Here is a 14,102-nt window from a genome sequence, read left to right on the forward strand (position 1 = left end):
TACATCTCCACAGAAGAAGCAAGTCACCAAAGAATTCCCTTCTGCACTTTTAGTCACACTGTTCATTATATGTGTCTTTCATGATTTGGATTTTTTTATGTGGGTGCAAACTGTTGACTTGTAACCCAGCACTTTACCACTTCCTTTCTGCAAGTTTGAACCTGGCATTGATGAACCGTTTATTCCAAGGGTCTGTGTTAACATTATCCAACATTATCCATTAGTTTTGGATTCATCCATGCAAGAGGAATTGTGATTGATTCTCTACTTAACTGTCCAGTCCCACTCCTTTCCCAGGTGAAAATAGTATCTAAACCAAGTATTTTCTTTTACAGGGAGATGCTTCGAGATCCCGAAATGAGAAATAAATTAATTTCTAACCCAACTAATTTTAACCACATAGCACACATGGGTCCAGGAGATGGAATCCAGATCCTAAAAGACCTACCCATGGTAAGAGAAAGAAAGAGTGAGTGTGAATGTAAATGAGATGTCAATAAAATAAAAATTCAGTGGGTTTTAGGAGATCATTCTTGGACCTATGAAAAATGGATTCATCCAGAGAAAGTAAAATACACGGACTTTACAGAGCAAAATACCAGATGAACAGAAATTTAATTTGAGAGTGAACATCTGAGAGAAAATAAAGCAAAACCGAGTTCTCATTTGTATCTGTACCCCAAAGAACTCTTCAGCCCCTGTATTTACATAGAATTCCCTCTTTTGGGGACAGAGCAAAAATCTGAACCAAAATTGGAGATTACCTTCCAAGGCCAGAATATGAATAAAGTGTTTTTTAACATCCAAATGTCAGCAGTGTCAAGCAGCTTCATTCCCAAAACCAAATCACCCAGCCTGTCCTTATTACTTGGGGTCTGTGATTAACTAGTGAACCTAATTCCTGATATGCTTTTTCGCCAATTGTATACAGAAGGTATTACCTGAATAACTGCAACCTTTATTAAAAAACTCCTACTTTGGAAAGGTTTATTTTCAACAGTCATAAGATGTAGATGACATTAATCTATCTCATTGATCATGTAAGCAGATGGCCATCTCGTCATAGAATTTGTCCATCTAGGGTAGTATTGCATGAAATAAGAAAACATTGAATAGAATCTACTCAGTAGATAGAATGATATTAGTTATCAACTCTGTTAGCTCCAATTTCATGTTGAAGAACACAGGAAATATTAGCAGCTCAGGCAGCACACAGGACATAATATGTAAAATAGGTTGGAATCTCTTTTATTAGACCAATTAGTAACTTTTCAAACTCAAATTAAGGAAAAAAGTACATGACAAAGTAATAATTTGGCTCAAATTAAAAAGAAACGTATGAATCTGAACTTGAATTATGCCAGTGATCAACCTTTAGGGATTTTTTGTGGTAACTTCCCTTGCAGCTTTCTCCTCCTGAATCTGGTATTATCCTTATCAATCATGCCACTAACGTGTTTTTTATTGTTCTATTCCTTCCAAGAGCACAAATCGCCTTCAATCGAGTCTTCTTCATCCTCCCAGTGGTCTTGTGCAGCATTAACATTAGCAATATTTTATAAAAACTACTGAAAGATATTGTGCTACCGAACTGCCCAAAGGCATTGCTAAATCCTCACTATTTGCAATCTTAGTGGGGTTATTTTCATGTCAAGCAAGAAAAGAGTGAGGAATAAAAAAGAGGTCCTTTTAAATTTTACTGTTCTCCAATACCCCCTTATAGGTAAAATTAAGTCTTTTTAGTCTTCCATTGTGTCCTATTAACTATTTATCTCTTCTGTGTTCCTTTCTGTTCTTCCAGATGTTTGCTTAAAGATAATGTATTGTCGAGCAATAATGTCTTTGGTTCATAGATCTTACAACAATCCTTCAATAGCTTCACAACAGCCGATTGTCACAGTATTAAATGTGACGTGTTGAATAATTCAAATTCTCAGCCTTCTTCATTGCTTATGAGGCTGAGGTTCTGTTAGAATATATTCCTTTATAAATTGGAAAAATCAGAAATTGATAAACAAATGAGAAGTTGGAAAACCTGGCAGACTGATAGCCAAAAGATCCTTTTGATCTGAATGTAATGTTTCTAATGAAACTTTTGGAAATTATTTAGTTTATGCCACTAAAATTTCATCCTCCTTATGCTTATTTAGTTTTTATTTTATGTGTGTTACCTTTGTGAAGCATTGCCTATTGGAGGGGAAGGAGCGGGGGAATGTGGCTTGGTTTTGAGCCAAGGGCAGCAGGTCACTCCAGGTGGGGAAAGGTGTGAGCAATAGGTGGGGAGACAGAATTGGTACAGGCAGGAACATTTAGAAGGAATGCTTGAAAAGAGCAAAGAGTGCAAGATGAGAACAGGAGAAGAGAGCAGAAAGATAAAATGGAGCAGCTGATGTTATCTTCCAGGGTTCACCAACTTAATCAGGCAGTGGTATTTATTGAGCCCTTTCTGTGGGCAGACACTGTACTAAGCACATAAAGGTTGCAGAGGTTAATTTTGCTTGGAAGCTCTAGCCTTGTCTCTGCTATTAAGCCTCCAATATTTGTGTTTATTACACAAAGCAATCAGTACAGAGCACTGTACTAAACGCTTGGGAGTGTACAACATAACAGCATTGGTAAACACATTCCCTGCCCCAGATGAGCTTACAGTCTAGAGGGGGAGATAGACATAAATATAAATAAATGTATTAAGTTACAGTTATGTACATAAGTGCTATGAGGGAGGGGTAAATAGAGTGTGCAACTCCTAGTGCAAAGGTGCCACAAAAGGGAGTGGGATAAGAGGAAAAGAGGGTTTTGCCATTCATTCATTCATTCATTCAGTTGTATTTATTGAGCGCTTACTGTGTGCAGAGCACTGTACTAAGCGCTTGGGAAGTACAAGTTGGCAACATATAGAGACAGTCCCTACCCAACAGCAGGTTCACAGTCTAGAAGGGGGAGACAGACAACAAAACGCAACATATTAACAAAATAAAATAAATAGAATAAATATGTACAAGTAAAATAAATAAATAGAGGAATAAATACATACAAACATATATACATATATACAGGTGCTGTGGGGAGGGGAAGGAGGTAAGGCGGTGGGGAGGGGAAGGAGGGGGAGAGGAAGGAGGGGGATCAGTCTAGGAAGGCCTCCTGGAGGAGGTGAGCTCTCAGTAGGGCTTGTCAGAGAAGGCCTCTGGGAGGAAATGTGTTTTTAATAAGGCTATGCTCAGTGGTCATGTGACTAGTAACTAAGCACTAGGGTAGATGCTAGATTATCACATTGGACATAGTCCCTGGCCCACGTGAGGCTCACGGTCTAAGTGAGAGGGAGACTGGATAATGATAATGAATCCCTGTTTCACACATGAGGGAAATTGAGGCACAGGGAAGTGATTTGCCCAAACTTATCCAGCAAGCAAGTGGCAGAGTCAGGATTAGAACTCAGGTCCTCTGACTTGCGGGCCCATTTTCTTTCCCCTAGATCATGGTGCTTCCCAATATTTTATTTTTTTTTCACAATTTCTAGTTAAAGTAAAAAAAACCAGGATTACATGATCATAATAAACTTAAACCAGGGAACACGGTAGATTAATCCCAGTACTCATCACTGCCAGTGATCTATTACCACTGTTATAAAGAAAATCAAACATTAGAAAATGCCTTCCTAATGTGTTGAAAAGTTTTATTCGAAGATAGGGTGTGATCATTACATCTTAAATTAACTATGTTTTCTAAATTTTTCTATTTAGTTCTGAAAGCTATTTCTGTCTCTGAAAACATAACTTTTATAAGCACCTTCCAACAGAAATTCAAGGCTACAATTTATTTGCAGTGACATGACAATAAAAGACAAGTCTAGACAATGTAACTTTTAATCCTGAAAATGATTCAGAATCTTTATATCTTGATGAAGTTGAAAGGAAAAATATCACTTGTACCTTCAAGGACTACGAATCTCTGGGTGTAAGAAAGGAAAAATTGTTTTCAATTTTTAAATTGTGGTTAGATCATTTATTGCTGACTTGTTTTTATCTCAGGTTGATTCCTGATTTTCGCAGATTTGAATCACAGAGTTTTGAGGGGCATATTTTTCTGGTTGTATTTTTTTAAACTTCGGCCCACTCTCCTAATTTGAGATTTATTTCTTGGCGTTTAAACAAAAAACTTATTCCCTGGCAGTTGTATAGTTCTATCATTTCCCCCGTCCTTTAATACTACTGTACCTTTTTAACCTGTTCTATAAAGACACTTCTTTCCCAGATGTTTTAAATTACTGCAGTTTGTATTCCTGGATGTATTCCTGGATTAAGCGCTTAGTACAGTGCTCTGCACATAGTAAGCGCTCAATAAATACGATTGATTGATTGGATGTCCATATAGCATGTGTGTTCCTATTCTTCATGACTATACATTTCACTTGCTTGCCACATTCTTGAATCATTTTGGTTCAGTAGCAGATGGTCATATGCAAGCATCTGTTTTAAGAGGCTTTCCAGAGACAATCGTATAAACTTCTCTAAATTTTGAGTCATGGCATTCAGTGGTGTTCTTTCTCAGTAAGGAAACCAATATAGTATGCCTCCCAGAAAGTGAATTCGTTTTCCTCTAATGTTCTTTCTAAGCAGAGTGGTCCATCTTGGGACAACTTGCAGGTCATGGGGGAGAAGCTACCAGGAGCAGAAGCAGGAGTTTTGCCTTCCACCTTGCTCACCTCTTGGGCAACGCTAGCGGGGAAGTGAAAACCAACCCCTTACCTGACTCCTTTCTGGTGGAAAGATTGAAGTAGGGGGATGGCTGGGGTTCCCCTCTGGAGAATTACTTGGGCAAGAGGGAGGGTCACAGGTAACCTGTGAGCCTGAGATCAGGACACACTGATGTAAGCAATACCTTCATCAGTATGAATCTTTTTTATAATTTCTGAATTTGAATTTTAAAGTTGATGATGCCCAAGCACTAGTTTGCAAATGGAGTGCTCAAAATTCCCTACTAAATCCAAAACACAAATTACTGTTTGACTTGCTCTAAATTAAGAATTTACAAACAGGGACTTGATTTTAAAAAAACAAACAAAGAATAACCTTTTGAAAGGTGTAGGCAGCATGATTTTATTTCCCTGCCCTTGAGAAGATTCTGGCAAGAGATTGCTTTCCTCGTGTAGGTGAAATGGACAGTGATTTGTGATTTCTTCAAAATTCTTTAAAATCATGTTGGCCCAAAAAAATCAAATCAAAACAATTCAGGATCTGCATAATGATATCAGTTATCATTGCTGCAAAAGATTTTTTGTGACCCTTTGGGTTGTCAGTGCCCTTTCACAAACAGAACCTGATTATTAAGGCCACATTTTTCATGTGAATGTGTACTTGAAGCTATCAGAGGGCAGGATACCACAAGGATGTGATGATCTTCAGCTTCTCTTCCTGTTCCTGAGCTTGTAATAGTAATGAAAGGGCATTATATAGCTCAGCAGTTGGTCATCTTATTTTGAGAAGTCATCACATCATTTCTCTGAATAGCATCCTTCTTTTCTTGGGAACAAATTTGGAAGTTTCCCAATTTCATGCGTCCAGCTTCATTTAAAAACCCTGGCATGTAGGAGCATAAAAAAATCAGTGCAGTAATAGGTCACTAGTGGTCCTTCCCTCCCTGGAGGTACCCGACTGGTCCCAAGAAACTGCCTGCCTTGGAAGTCTGTTATAATTACTATCCTATAAATTAACCATTATTATTAATGATGATAATAATAATAATAATAATCGTATTTGTTAAGCGCTTACTATGTGCCAGGCACTGTACTAAGCACTGGGGTGGATACAAGCAAATCAGCTTGGACACAGTCCCTATCCCATGTGTCTCAGAGTCTCAGTCCCCATTTTACAGATGAGGTAACTGAGGCACAGAGAAGTAAAAAGACTTGCCCAAGGCCACGCAGAAGACAAGTGGCAGAGCCAAAATTAGAACCCATGACCTTCTGACTCTGGAACCTGTGCTCTATTCACTACACAATGCTGCTTCCCCTAAGGTGCCCTGCGTGGATAGGTGGAAAAAAAACAGGCCAATAATTAACACTCTGTGACCCAGAAGAATAGCTGAAAATTGAAATGAGAAGCCAGTAGGTGCTCATTTCCAAGGGGAGAAAGGTGTTTTGTTTCACTGAATGAAAAGCTAGGCTCACACAATGCAGTCTGACTCATGTTGAGGCTTTTCCAGAGCTTGTTTTATTTGTTTTAATTTCTTCTGGGCTTGTTTGTTTTAAATCAAGGGATAACTGTAATGAACTCCTAGATGTGGAGCAGAAGAGGCTATTTGGTTTACTATTCCTTACTTAGCCTGGGAGATTGTGTTCTTTTAGGAGGGAAGAGGAAAAAAGATTTTCCTCTTCAATTCTTGGAAAACCAAAAGAGAGTTCCACTCCTCATTTTCATAAGATACTTTTCTTGGAGGGAATATTAGACTGCTAAAACCAAACATAAACCTCAAGCGTCTGAAAAATCAATGGACAGTTTGACATTTTATCCGAAGTACGTGTTTGTTAACATATTTTCAGCTGGTTAGAAAGAGCTCGGGCTTCACCTCATGTTTGCTTTGATGATTTCTTGCCCTCAATCTACTTGATGTTTGGTGTGTCCCCTACCACAGGACTACTGATCTAAACTGTAAGAATACTCCATCTAAACTGTAAGAATACTCCTTTGCGTCTCTGTCTAGCTTTCCTTGGTATTTATTCCCTGAAGAACCATTGCCAACGATTTGTAGTCCGATTTGTGTGTCATGAGCTGTGGTAAGAGGGGGACTAAATACGTGATCTTCAGTAGTTGGATGGGAAAGTAGTTTAAGGCTTAACTTTAGCATTTCTAAAAGGATATTTACCAGGAATTCTATTCTGAACGGTGGTGTCTCAGGCTTCACTTTTACCTGTATTTGCATACTTGTCTGAAATTTCACTTGTAACTACTGAAACTGTGTCCATTACCTCATTACCTTTCTTTTTCTCTCTGTTGTCTTTGATAGCCGGCTTTCCCTTACCCATCCCCTCATCATCACTCCAGTCTGATCTCCTCTCCGATCAACTTTGAGCACATCTATCACATGACTGTTAATTCTGCTGAAAAATTCCTCTCTCCTGATTCCATAAATCCTGAATATTCCCCATCTCTACGCTCTGTCCCTGGTACACCAAGCTTTTTGACTCTAAGGGTATGAACAGCTGAGTCAGGTCATTTTACTAACTGTGTGTGATGTGCCTGGCTTAACTAAGGAAAGTTGATGCCATTGATGGGTTCCTTCTGGCCCTAACTCTCTCATGCCCAAGCTATATCTTTTTTGTTCATTTTAGTTTTGGCTTGGGTTTGGGGCTTTTTTGTGTGTATGTGTGATGGTGGTGAGTTTTTCTTAAAAAGATCATCATCCCACCATGGCTTCTTAGCTGATGATATTGCAAGGAAGAGATTTTTGAGGAAGCAAAAGGAATTTTACTGAGATAAAGCCCCTTATCCTAGTAGAGCCCTCATTCTGTGATGAGGGCTACCCTACAGTCTGTTCATTTGAACCTCTTGCTGTTCAAGATCCAGTGGTCACAGTGAAGTAATGCTCTACTACTGGGGCCAGTACAGAAATTATTTATTTCTGTTCCCCAAACCACAATTTTTGGGGAATCAAGATTATCTTCACATCAAATGCAAACTAATCCTATTAACTGCTAATAGCAGGAAGGAAAATGGCCCCGTAATCACACTGAAGATAGACTCTGTTATTCAGAGAGGAGCCTGTAGACGGAACCAGAGACGCTGAACTGCCAATTCAGTTCTTTCCAGAACCCCGGCTATGAAAGCAAAAACCAAAGAGACAAACAAAATGAGGGAGGCTACATTTTGCTTTCAATTGGTCAGTCTGTCTTCATTAATTGTGGTTATTTTGTGTGATAGACTGCTATTGGACACCTTGGTTATCTGGACTGCCATTTTAATGAACCGTAAAGTGTTTCAGCTAATGCTGTCATCCTTGGGTGGGTGATTTTCTTAAACTCCATAGATTAGAAAATGATTAAATTGAACTGAAGAGACCCATTTTCCTTAATTCCCTCTAGCTAAAGGGAAATGGTATCCCTGTGGCTGGGTTTGTATGTGTAACAGTTTTCCATTCAGAAAATTCGCTATGGGGTAGGAAGCTTAACTTCACGATGCATTTGGATTTTTATTAAAAGAGCTCCTCAGATTAATCCCACAGAGATGGAAAAATGCTACTGTTCATAGACTTTGTAATGTCTTTTATATGCTTAGGAAATTTCAGTTACCCCAATAAGATACAAAGTATAAAAGCAGGGCATCTTTTGGTCACAGATGTGGGAAAATTTCAGCTTTGCATGAATGAAATAAAAACTTCTAGTAGCAGAAGGGCAATCAACTCCAGCCATTTCTCACGCCAATTAGTTCACTGAATCGACAGCTTCACAGACTTGCTGTCCTGTCTAGTGATAGAGATTGAGAATTTTGGTTCATTGATACTTCTGCGAGACTGGAGTGCGAGTCAATCTGGGTTAACTAGAATTTGGTGATTTTTTTTTTCCCCTATGCGTTTCTTCTGTTCATCTTTCTACTGATTGCTTTACTATTTGGCTCTGTCAAACTAGCAGTAGATTATATGTGCTGTACTTTTTCATTGACTCTAGGTTAGAGTAGTTTCGAGTCATTTTTTTAGAATCCACCAAAGGTATCTTAAAGTTGAAAAAAATTTAATATTTTTATTCTTGGTCATAAGCTGATGATTACCTCCCTTATGAAGGTTTGAGACTGAGATCCAGTTCCCTGTTGAGAGATGTGGGGCTGCTGCACTCTGTCGATGCTGCTTATTTGTTGAAGGGTTGCTCGTGAATGCTTGACTGTTCTGCTGTTTAGCATTGACTTTTTTATTTTATTTTATTTTATTTTTTAGACAAAAGACCAGTGAAGCATTTGCTTTGGAAAAAAAAATCCTCAAAATGAATTACATGGACTTTGCAATCTGACATAAGAACCTAAATGGTAGTGATTGAATTTGGGGCCATCTAACTTTAAGGCAGCAGACTCTGTGGGCAAATGGTTTTTCATTGAAACAGTGTATTATTTTCATATCACATCATTGTTTGTTTTCCCCCATTGTTGACTGATTGTCACTTATTATCCCAGTGTATAGCTGACAGTCTCCTCCCATTTACAGACATATTTTAAAAAGACAAGAGCAGTGTGATCATTTCATTTCACCAGTTAGCCAAAGCTCTGAGGCTAAATTTTACTGCCAGTGCAACTCAAAGGCCAGCCAGCATTAGTGTTCTATTACCCTACCACTTGCTCTGTTTAACTCCCCAAACTTCATGCAGGTCTCCTACAGTTTGATTTCAGTGACCTTAGGCTCCTGAAAACCTCAAAGCAAGTAGCAAGGAATTCTTCTTTTAGCACTGCGTGTCAGTCAGGCTAGAGGTAAAATTGCTGTTATTCTGTTCATTGGCTTCACTGGAAAAAACCTATCCAAATACACAATACAGTGTGGCCTAAGTGGAGAAAAGGCACTCACTCCTAAAATAAATTCACAATGCTGATTAATTACAAATAAGGACAGAGGGCTAAACGGGATTCCATTTTTGTGATGAGATTGTCCCCTTAAGGGAAGAGCAAAATCTCTGAGGAAAGAGAAGTAGCAGCAGCCATTAAATAGTGGCCTGCTAGTCACTGCAGGCAAGATTGCAAGCAAGTGGCTTTCCCTCGAGGTCTGGTTCAGTGTGGAGGATTTCCCCCAATTTGTGATGGTTGTAATACACAAAAGGGGGCTTGGGATATGGATTGTTTAAATCAAAAAGAAGAATTGAAACATGTAGGCCCTTCATTGTTTGGAGGCTTTAAAAGATATCTGATGCAATATCCCTGTATTATTGTTGACACAATGTAAAACTAAAGACATTGTAACTTAAGGTGATTTTTCAATAAAAAATGGTATTTTAAAATGAAACTGTGTGGCATTAGATATGTGTTTAGACTTTTCTAACACTTCTTGCTTTAGGGTCTTAATGTTTGGTTTTGGCCCCTTGCCTGAGTTCTTTACAGGGTTTGGAGCTAAGATTCTGCACATTTGGAAATTGAGTCATAAAGGAGAAAGCAGTCACACATGCAGGCAGGCATGTGGTTAAAATGCCCCAGTGGGCAGTTAAAGGTTGCTGGCTACAAAATCTGTATTTATCGCTGATAAGCTTGGGGTGACAATGCGTTTCCCCTAATCCCTAATCTTTAAGGCAGTAAGACAATAATATGGTGGTATGGAAATGAAGGGACTTGCATGGCTTTCAGGTAGCCTGTGAAAGTCATGTAGTAAGAAATTGTTCCGATTTTGGCATTTAATAGCTGTTTGAGAAGATTGTCTCTGATTCTTGGTGCCCAGCCCTGCGTAAGGAACACATTGAGTGGGAGACTTTCTGATGCATTTTTTTATATTCAGTCATGGCCTCGCTCAAAGACAGTGTGATCTTTTTGAGCTCTTAGTGTGTGCAGAACACTGAACCAAGCGGTTGACAGGACGATACAGCAGAGTTGGTAGACACTTTCCTTGCCCACCAGGAATTTAAGACTAGAAGGGAGAGACAGACATTAAAATGAATTACAGATGTGTACATTGGAGCTGAGGTTGGAATGAATAACGAGTGCTTAAAGATCCAAATGCATAGGTGAAGCAGAAGGGAGAAGGAATCTGGGAAATGAGGACTTAGTCAGAGAAGGCTTAATTTGGAATTTCCTTTTCCATTGGGCTTCATACCTCGAAGGGACAGGCTGTTTTAATGCAACTTTTCACTTGCTGGGGATATAGTGTTTTATCCTGAATTATTAGGAAAAAATGAGTATTTTCTTTCCCAAACTATAAACTGTCTGAGGGGGAAAGTGAGAGCTAGAGAGGACTAATAAGACATTTTTGTGAGCTGGTAAAACTTTCAAACTCATTTTAAGATTATTAAGTTGTCCATAGAAGAGCTTACAGTGGGGAGAGAAGAAAAATTTTAAGGTATAAATCTATAAATAGCCTTCAGATAGAAGGAACTTGGGATTGATTATAAAATAGTGTTCAAGAGTAATAGAATTATGTTCGGTTGAATGATCTTTGTTAAAAAAAAGTCTCTTAGTTTGGATGCTCTCTGAACATTCTTTATTGCTAATTACGCATAACTCCTCCAACCTTGTAGCAGTAACAAATGGTCAGGACAACATCTTAGTCAACCAGAAATTCCCTCTTGCTTTCCTAGTGTTGTTGGGCTATTAGGTGAAACCCCATCATTCAGTCCTGGTAGGGCCAAACTCCCCTACTTCTGGGCTCATCCTAGTGTTCCTAAAGTGAATAAAACCTCATTTTTTTTTTGGCATGTGATTTTTTTTCTCCCCCAAATTATGAAATGCCTTCTTGTAAGACAAAAAAAGGCACATGGAGGAATTTTCCTTCCTATGTATGAAAATGAAAGCCTATTGAATAATCTTTCACCGTTTCTGCAGGCAGAATCTCAGTGACCTTAATATGAAAAATTGGGAGCATTTGTCAGGAGAGGGAGCTGTGCCCAAGGAACTAAGAATTTCGGAAGTCTTAAGCGCGTATTTTCAATTATCCGCAATCGTCCATGTAATTCAACACTTTGCTTCCAGGGCCAACCATGTAACCTCTAGCCCAGTTTACTCTGCTAGGATTCATGGGTTATAGGCTGGCTTACCTAACACTCCCAGCTGGGGACTGCTTTGGCTTTGTTCTAGGGTTGTGTATGTTGTTGGGATTGGGAGAACTTGTTTGGTTTTGCATTTCCTGCTCGGTATCTCTCTAGCAAGGCAGAGAACTGTATCCCTTGTCAGGACGGTATTGAAAGGAGACGTCTTCACGCTATCCTCCCAGCTGAAGTTTCTTTTTCTCTTCGTAGAATCTTCGGCCTCAGGAAAGCCGGACCATGTTCAGTGGCTCTGTTAGTATTCCATCCATCACCAAATCCCGCCCGGAGCCAGGACGTTCCATGAGTGCTAGCAGTGGGCTGGCAGCAAGTAAGTGGCCCAGGTCTTTTCATCCCTTTTCTGGGGCAGCACTAGTCCTCTAGACCCTTAGCACATTTAGCCATCCTTTCCCCAAGACAGGAATCAAAGTTGGTTCTGTTAAAGTAGCTAAGGCCCCTTGCTGTCACCTGTGTCGCAGATAACCTGACCGCTTGTTACTTAATCTCAGGTTTAGCAGTTATTTATGAGGAGCCTACTCTCAGCCCAAGGTAGTTTGTTCTTTCTGTGTTTTGCCAATCAGCCAGTGATATTTATTAAGTGCTTTCTGTGTGCAGAGCACTGTATTAAGCACTTGAGAGAGTACAACAGAGTTGGAAGACACGCTCCCTGCCCACAATGTGTTTACTGTCTAAAAGTGGAGACAGACATATAAATAAAAACTTTACAGATATATACGTAAGTGAAGGATGCAGAGTTAACTCTCTTACCTTATCTTAGGAATTTCCCATACCATGGTTAATTGACAGGTGGCCCTGCCTGCTATAATGTGTACCATTCCGAATTTTATTTTCTTCTTGTTGTTGAATTGGAATTTTCACTGCCAGAAAGTCCAGATGGTACAGTAGAAATCTCAAAGTTCTGCTTCTGAAGAGCAGGGCATGACCTGAAGTCATGATTCTCAAACTAATTTAAGTTGAGCAGACTTAGGTCTTAGGTCCATTAGACAGACAGAAGCTTTAGAAATTGTGAGCTACCTGGCTTTAATGCACACACCCATGCACACACACACACGCACACACACAAATAGATAGATGTAAATGTATATCTAGCTGAAGAGGAGTAGAGAAAGAGTGTGTGCAAGCAAGACAGCAAGCATCTGCCCTCTGTGGCACTCCAAGCACTTCCAACACATTTTTCCAATACTCCCCTCCAGGGTGAAGAGTGTTTTGTTTTTGGTTTTGTTTTTCCCCTCTGGATAGAACCAGTCTATCAACCAACATCCTCGTAGTAACTCTTGTGAGGTTAGAAATCACTTATCTTTTCACCGGGCATTAAAGCTGACCCCATTTTTGTCCTGTAATATGGCCTAGTGGCACTATCATGGGACTAGAGTTAAAATCTGTAATCGGCTTTTTCCAGTTCCCTGGCTCTTTCCCAGCCAGTACCATATTGACTCTATTTAAAGTCGGCTAAAACTAAAATCTTGTAGCCAAAGAGAGGACGTTCTGGAGAAAATATATCCATAGAGTCGCTATGAATTGAAAACGACTCGACAGCACTTGATGACAATTATAATAATAATAATAAAACTAAAATCAGTGCTATCAAATGTAAATGATCACATATAACCTGAATATTAAAGCCGAGGACCAGAAGATGTTTTATGTTTCTAAGCCTGCCGTATCCGGAGGATTGCTCGCAGGAGATGGAACGAGTTTACCACCAAATCATCAGCCTGCCTTTCCCCTCCTTGTAACTCCTTAATCCTGGGTTTCTGGTCTGAGCCCGACTTGTCACCTTAGAGGTGCCTTGTTTTTTGTTTGGTTTTTAATGGTTTTTGTTAAGCACTTTCTGTGTGCCAGGCACTGTACTAAGCACTGGGGTAGATACAAGCTAATTAGGTTGGACACCATCCCTGTCCCACATGGTACTCACGCTCCTCATTTTACAGATGAGGCAACTGAGACACAGAGAAGTTAAGTGCCTTGCCCAAGTTTACAGAGCAGACAAGTGGCAGAGGAGGGATTAGAACCCAGGTCCTTCCGACTCCGACTCCCAGGCCAGTACTGTATCCACAGGGGCCACTCATGTCTCTGTCACCCTCACGCTCTCGCGCCCCCAGCAGCATCAGATCAGGCCGAGACCAACTGTGTCTTGGACGCAAGTTCCGTGACTGTTTTACCCTCCCCTCGCCCTGTCTTAGGGTCTTCGGCGCAGAACGGCAGTGCGTTACGGCGGGAACTCTCTGGGGGAAGCTACGGGTCAAAGCGACAGCCTATGACCTCCCCGTCTGACGGCTCATTGTCCTCCGGAGGCCTGGACCAAGGAAGTGACGTTCCAGCGAGAGACTATGAGCGGGAGGTGAGTCCAGCCAAGGGATCAGGAGAAGGCTGAGGGTTTGGGAAG

At 40.1% G+C, this 14,102-nt stretch overlaps 1 protein-coding gene across 5 annotated transcripts in view; it reads left to right on the top strand.

Annotated features, from left to right (window-relative positions):
- Window positions 1–14,102, top strand: part of CDC42BPA (CDC42 binding protein kinase alpha) — a 212,196-nt gene that overhangs the window by 197,266 nt on the left and 828 nt on the right. For 4 of the 5 annotated variants that reach the window (XM_038760800.1, XM_038760799.1, XM_038760801.1 and 1 more), the window contains 4 exons: window positions 336–453; window positions 7,003–7,188; window positions 11,909–12,026; window positions 13,900–14,057. In XM_038760800.1, the coding sequence (XP_038616728.1) occupies window positions 336–453; window positions 7,003–7,188; window positions 11,909–12,026; window positions 13,900–14,057 (580 nt within the window). The remainder of the gene's footprint in view (window positions 1–335; window positions 454–7,002; window positions 7,189–11,908; window positions 12,027–13,899; window positions 14,058–14,102) is intronic. The other variant, XM_038760803.1, reaches the window with a different exon arrangement.

The sequence above is a fragment of the Tachyglossus aculeatus genome, chromosome 19, assembly GCF_015852505.1.
Source record: "Tachyglossus aculeatus isolate mTacAcu1 chromosome 19, mTacAcu1.pri, whole genome shotgun sequence".
Classification (NCBI taxonomy): domain Eukaryota; kingdom Metazoa; phylum Chordata; class Mammalia; order Monotremata; family Tachyglossidae; genus Tachyglossus; species Tachyglossus aculeatus.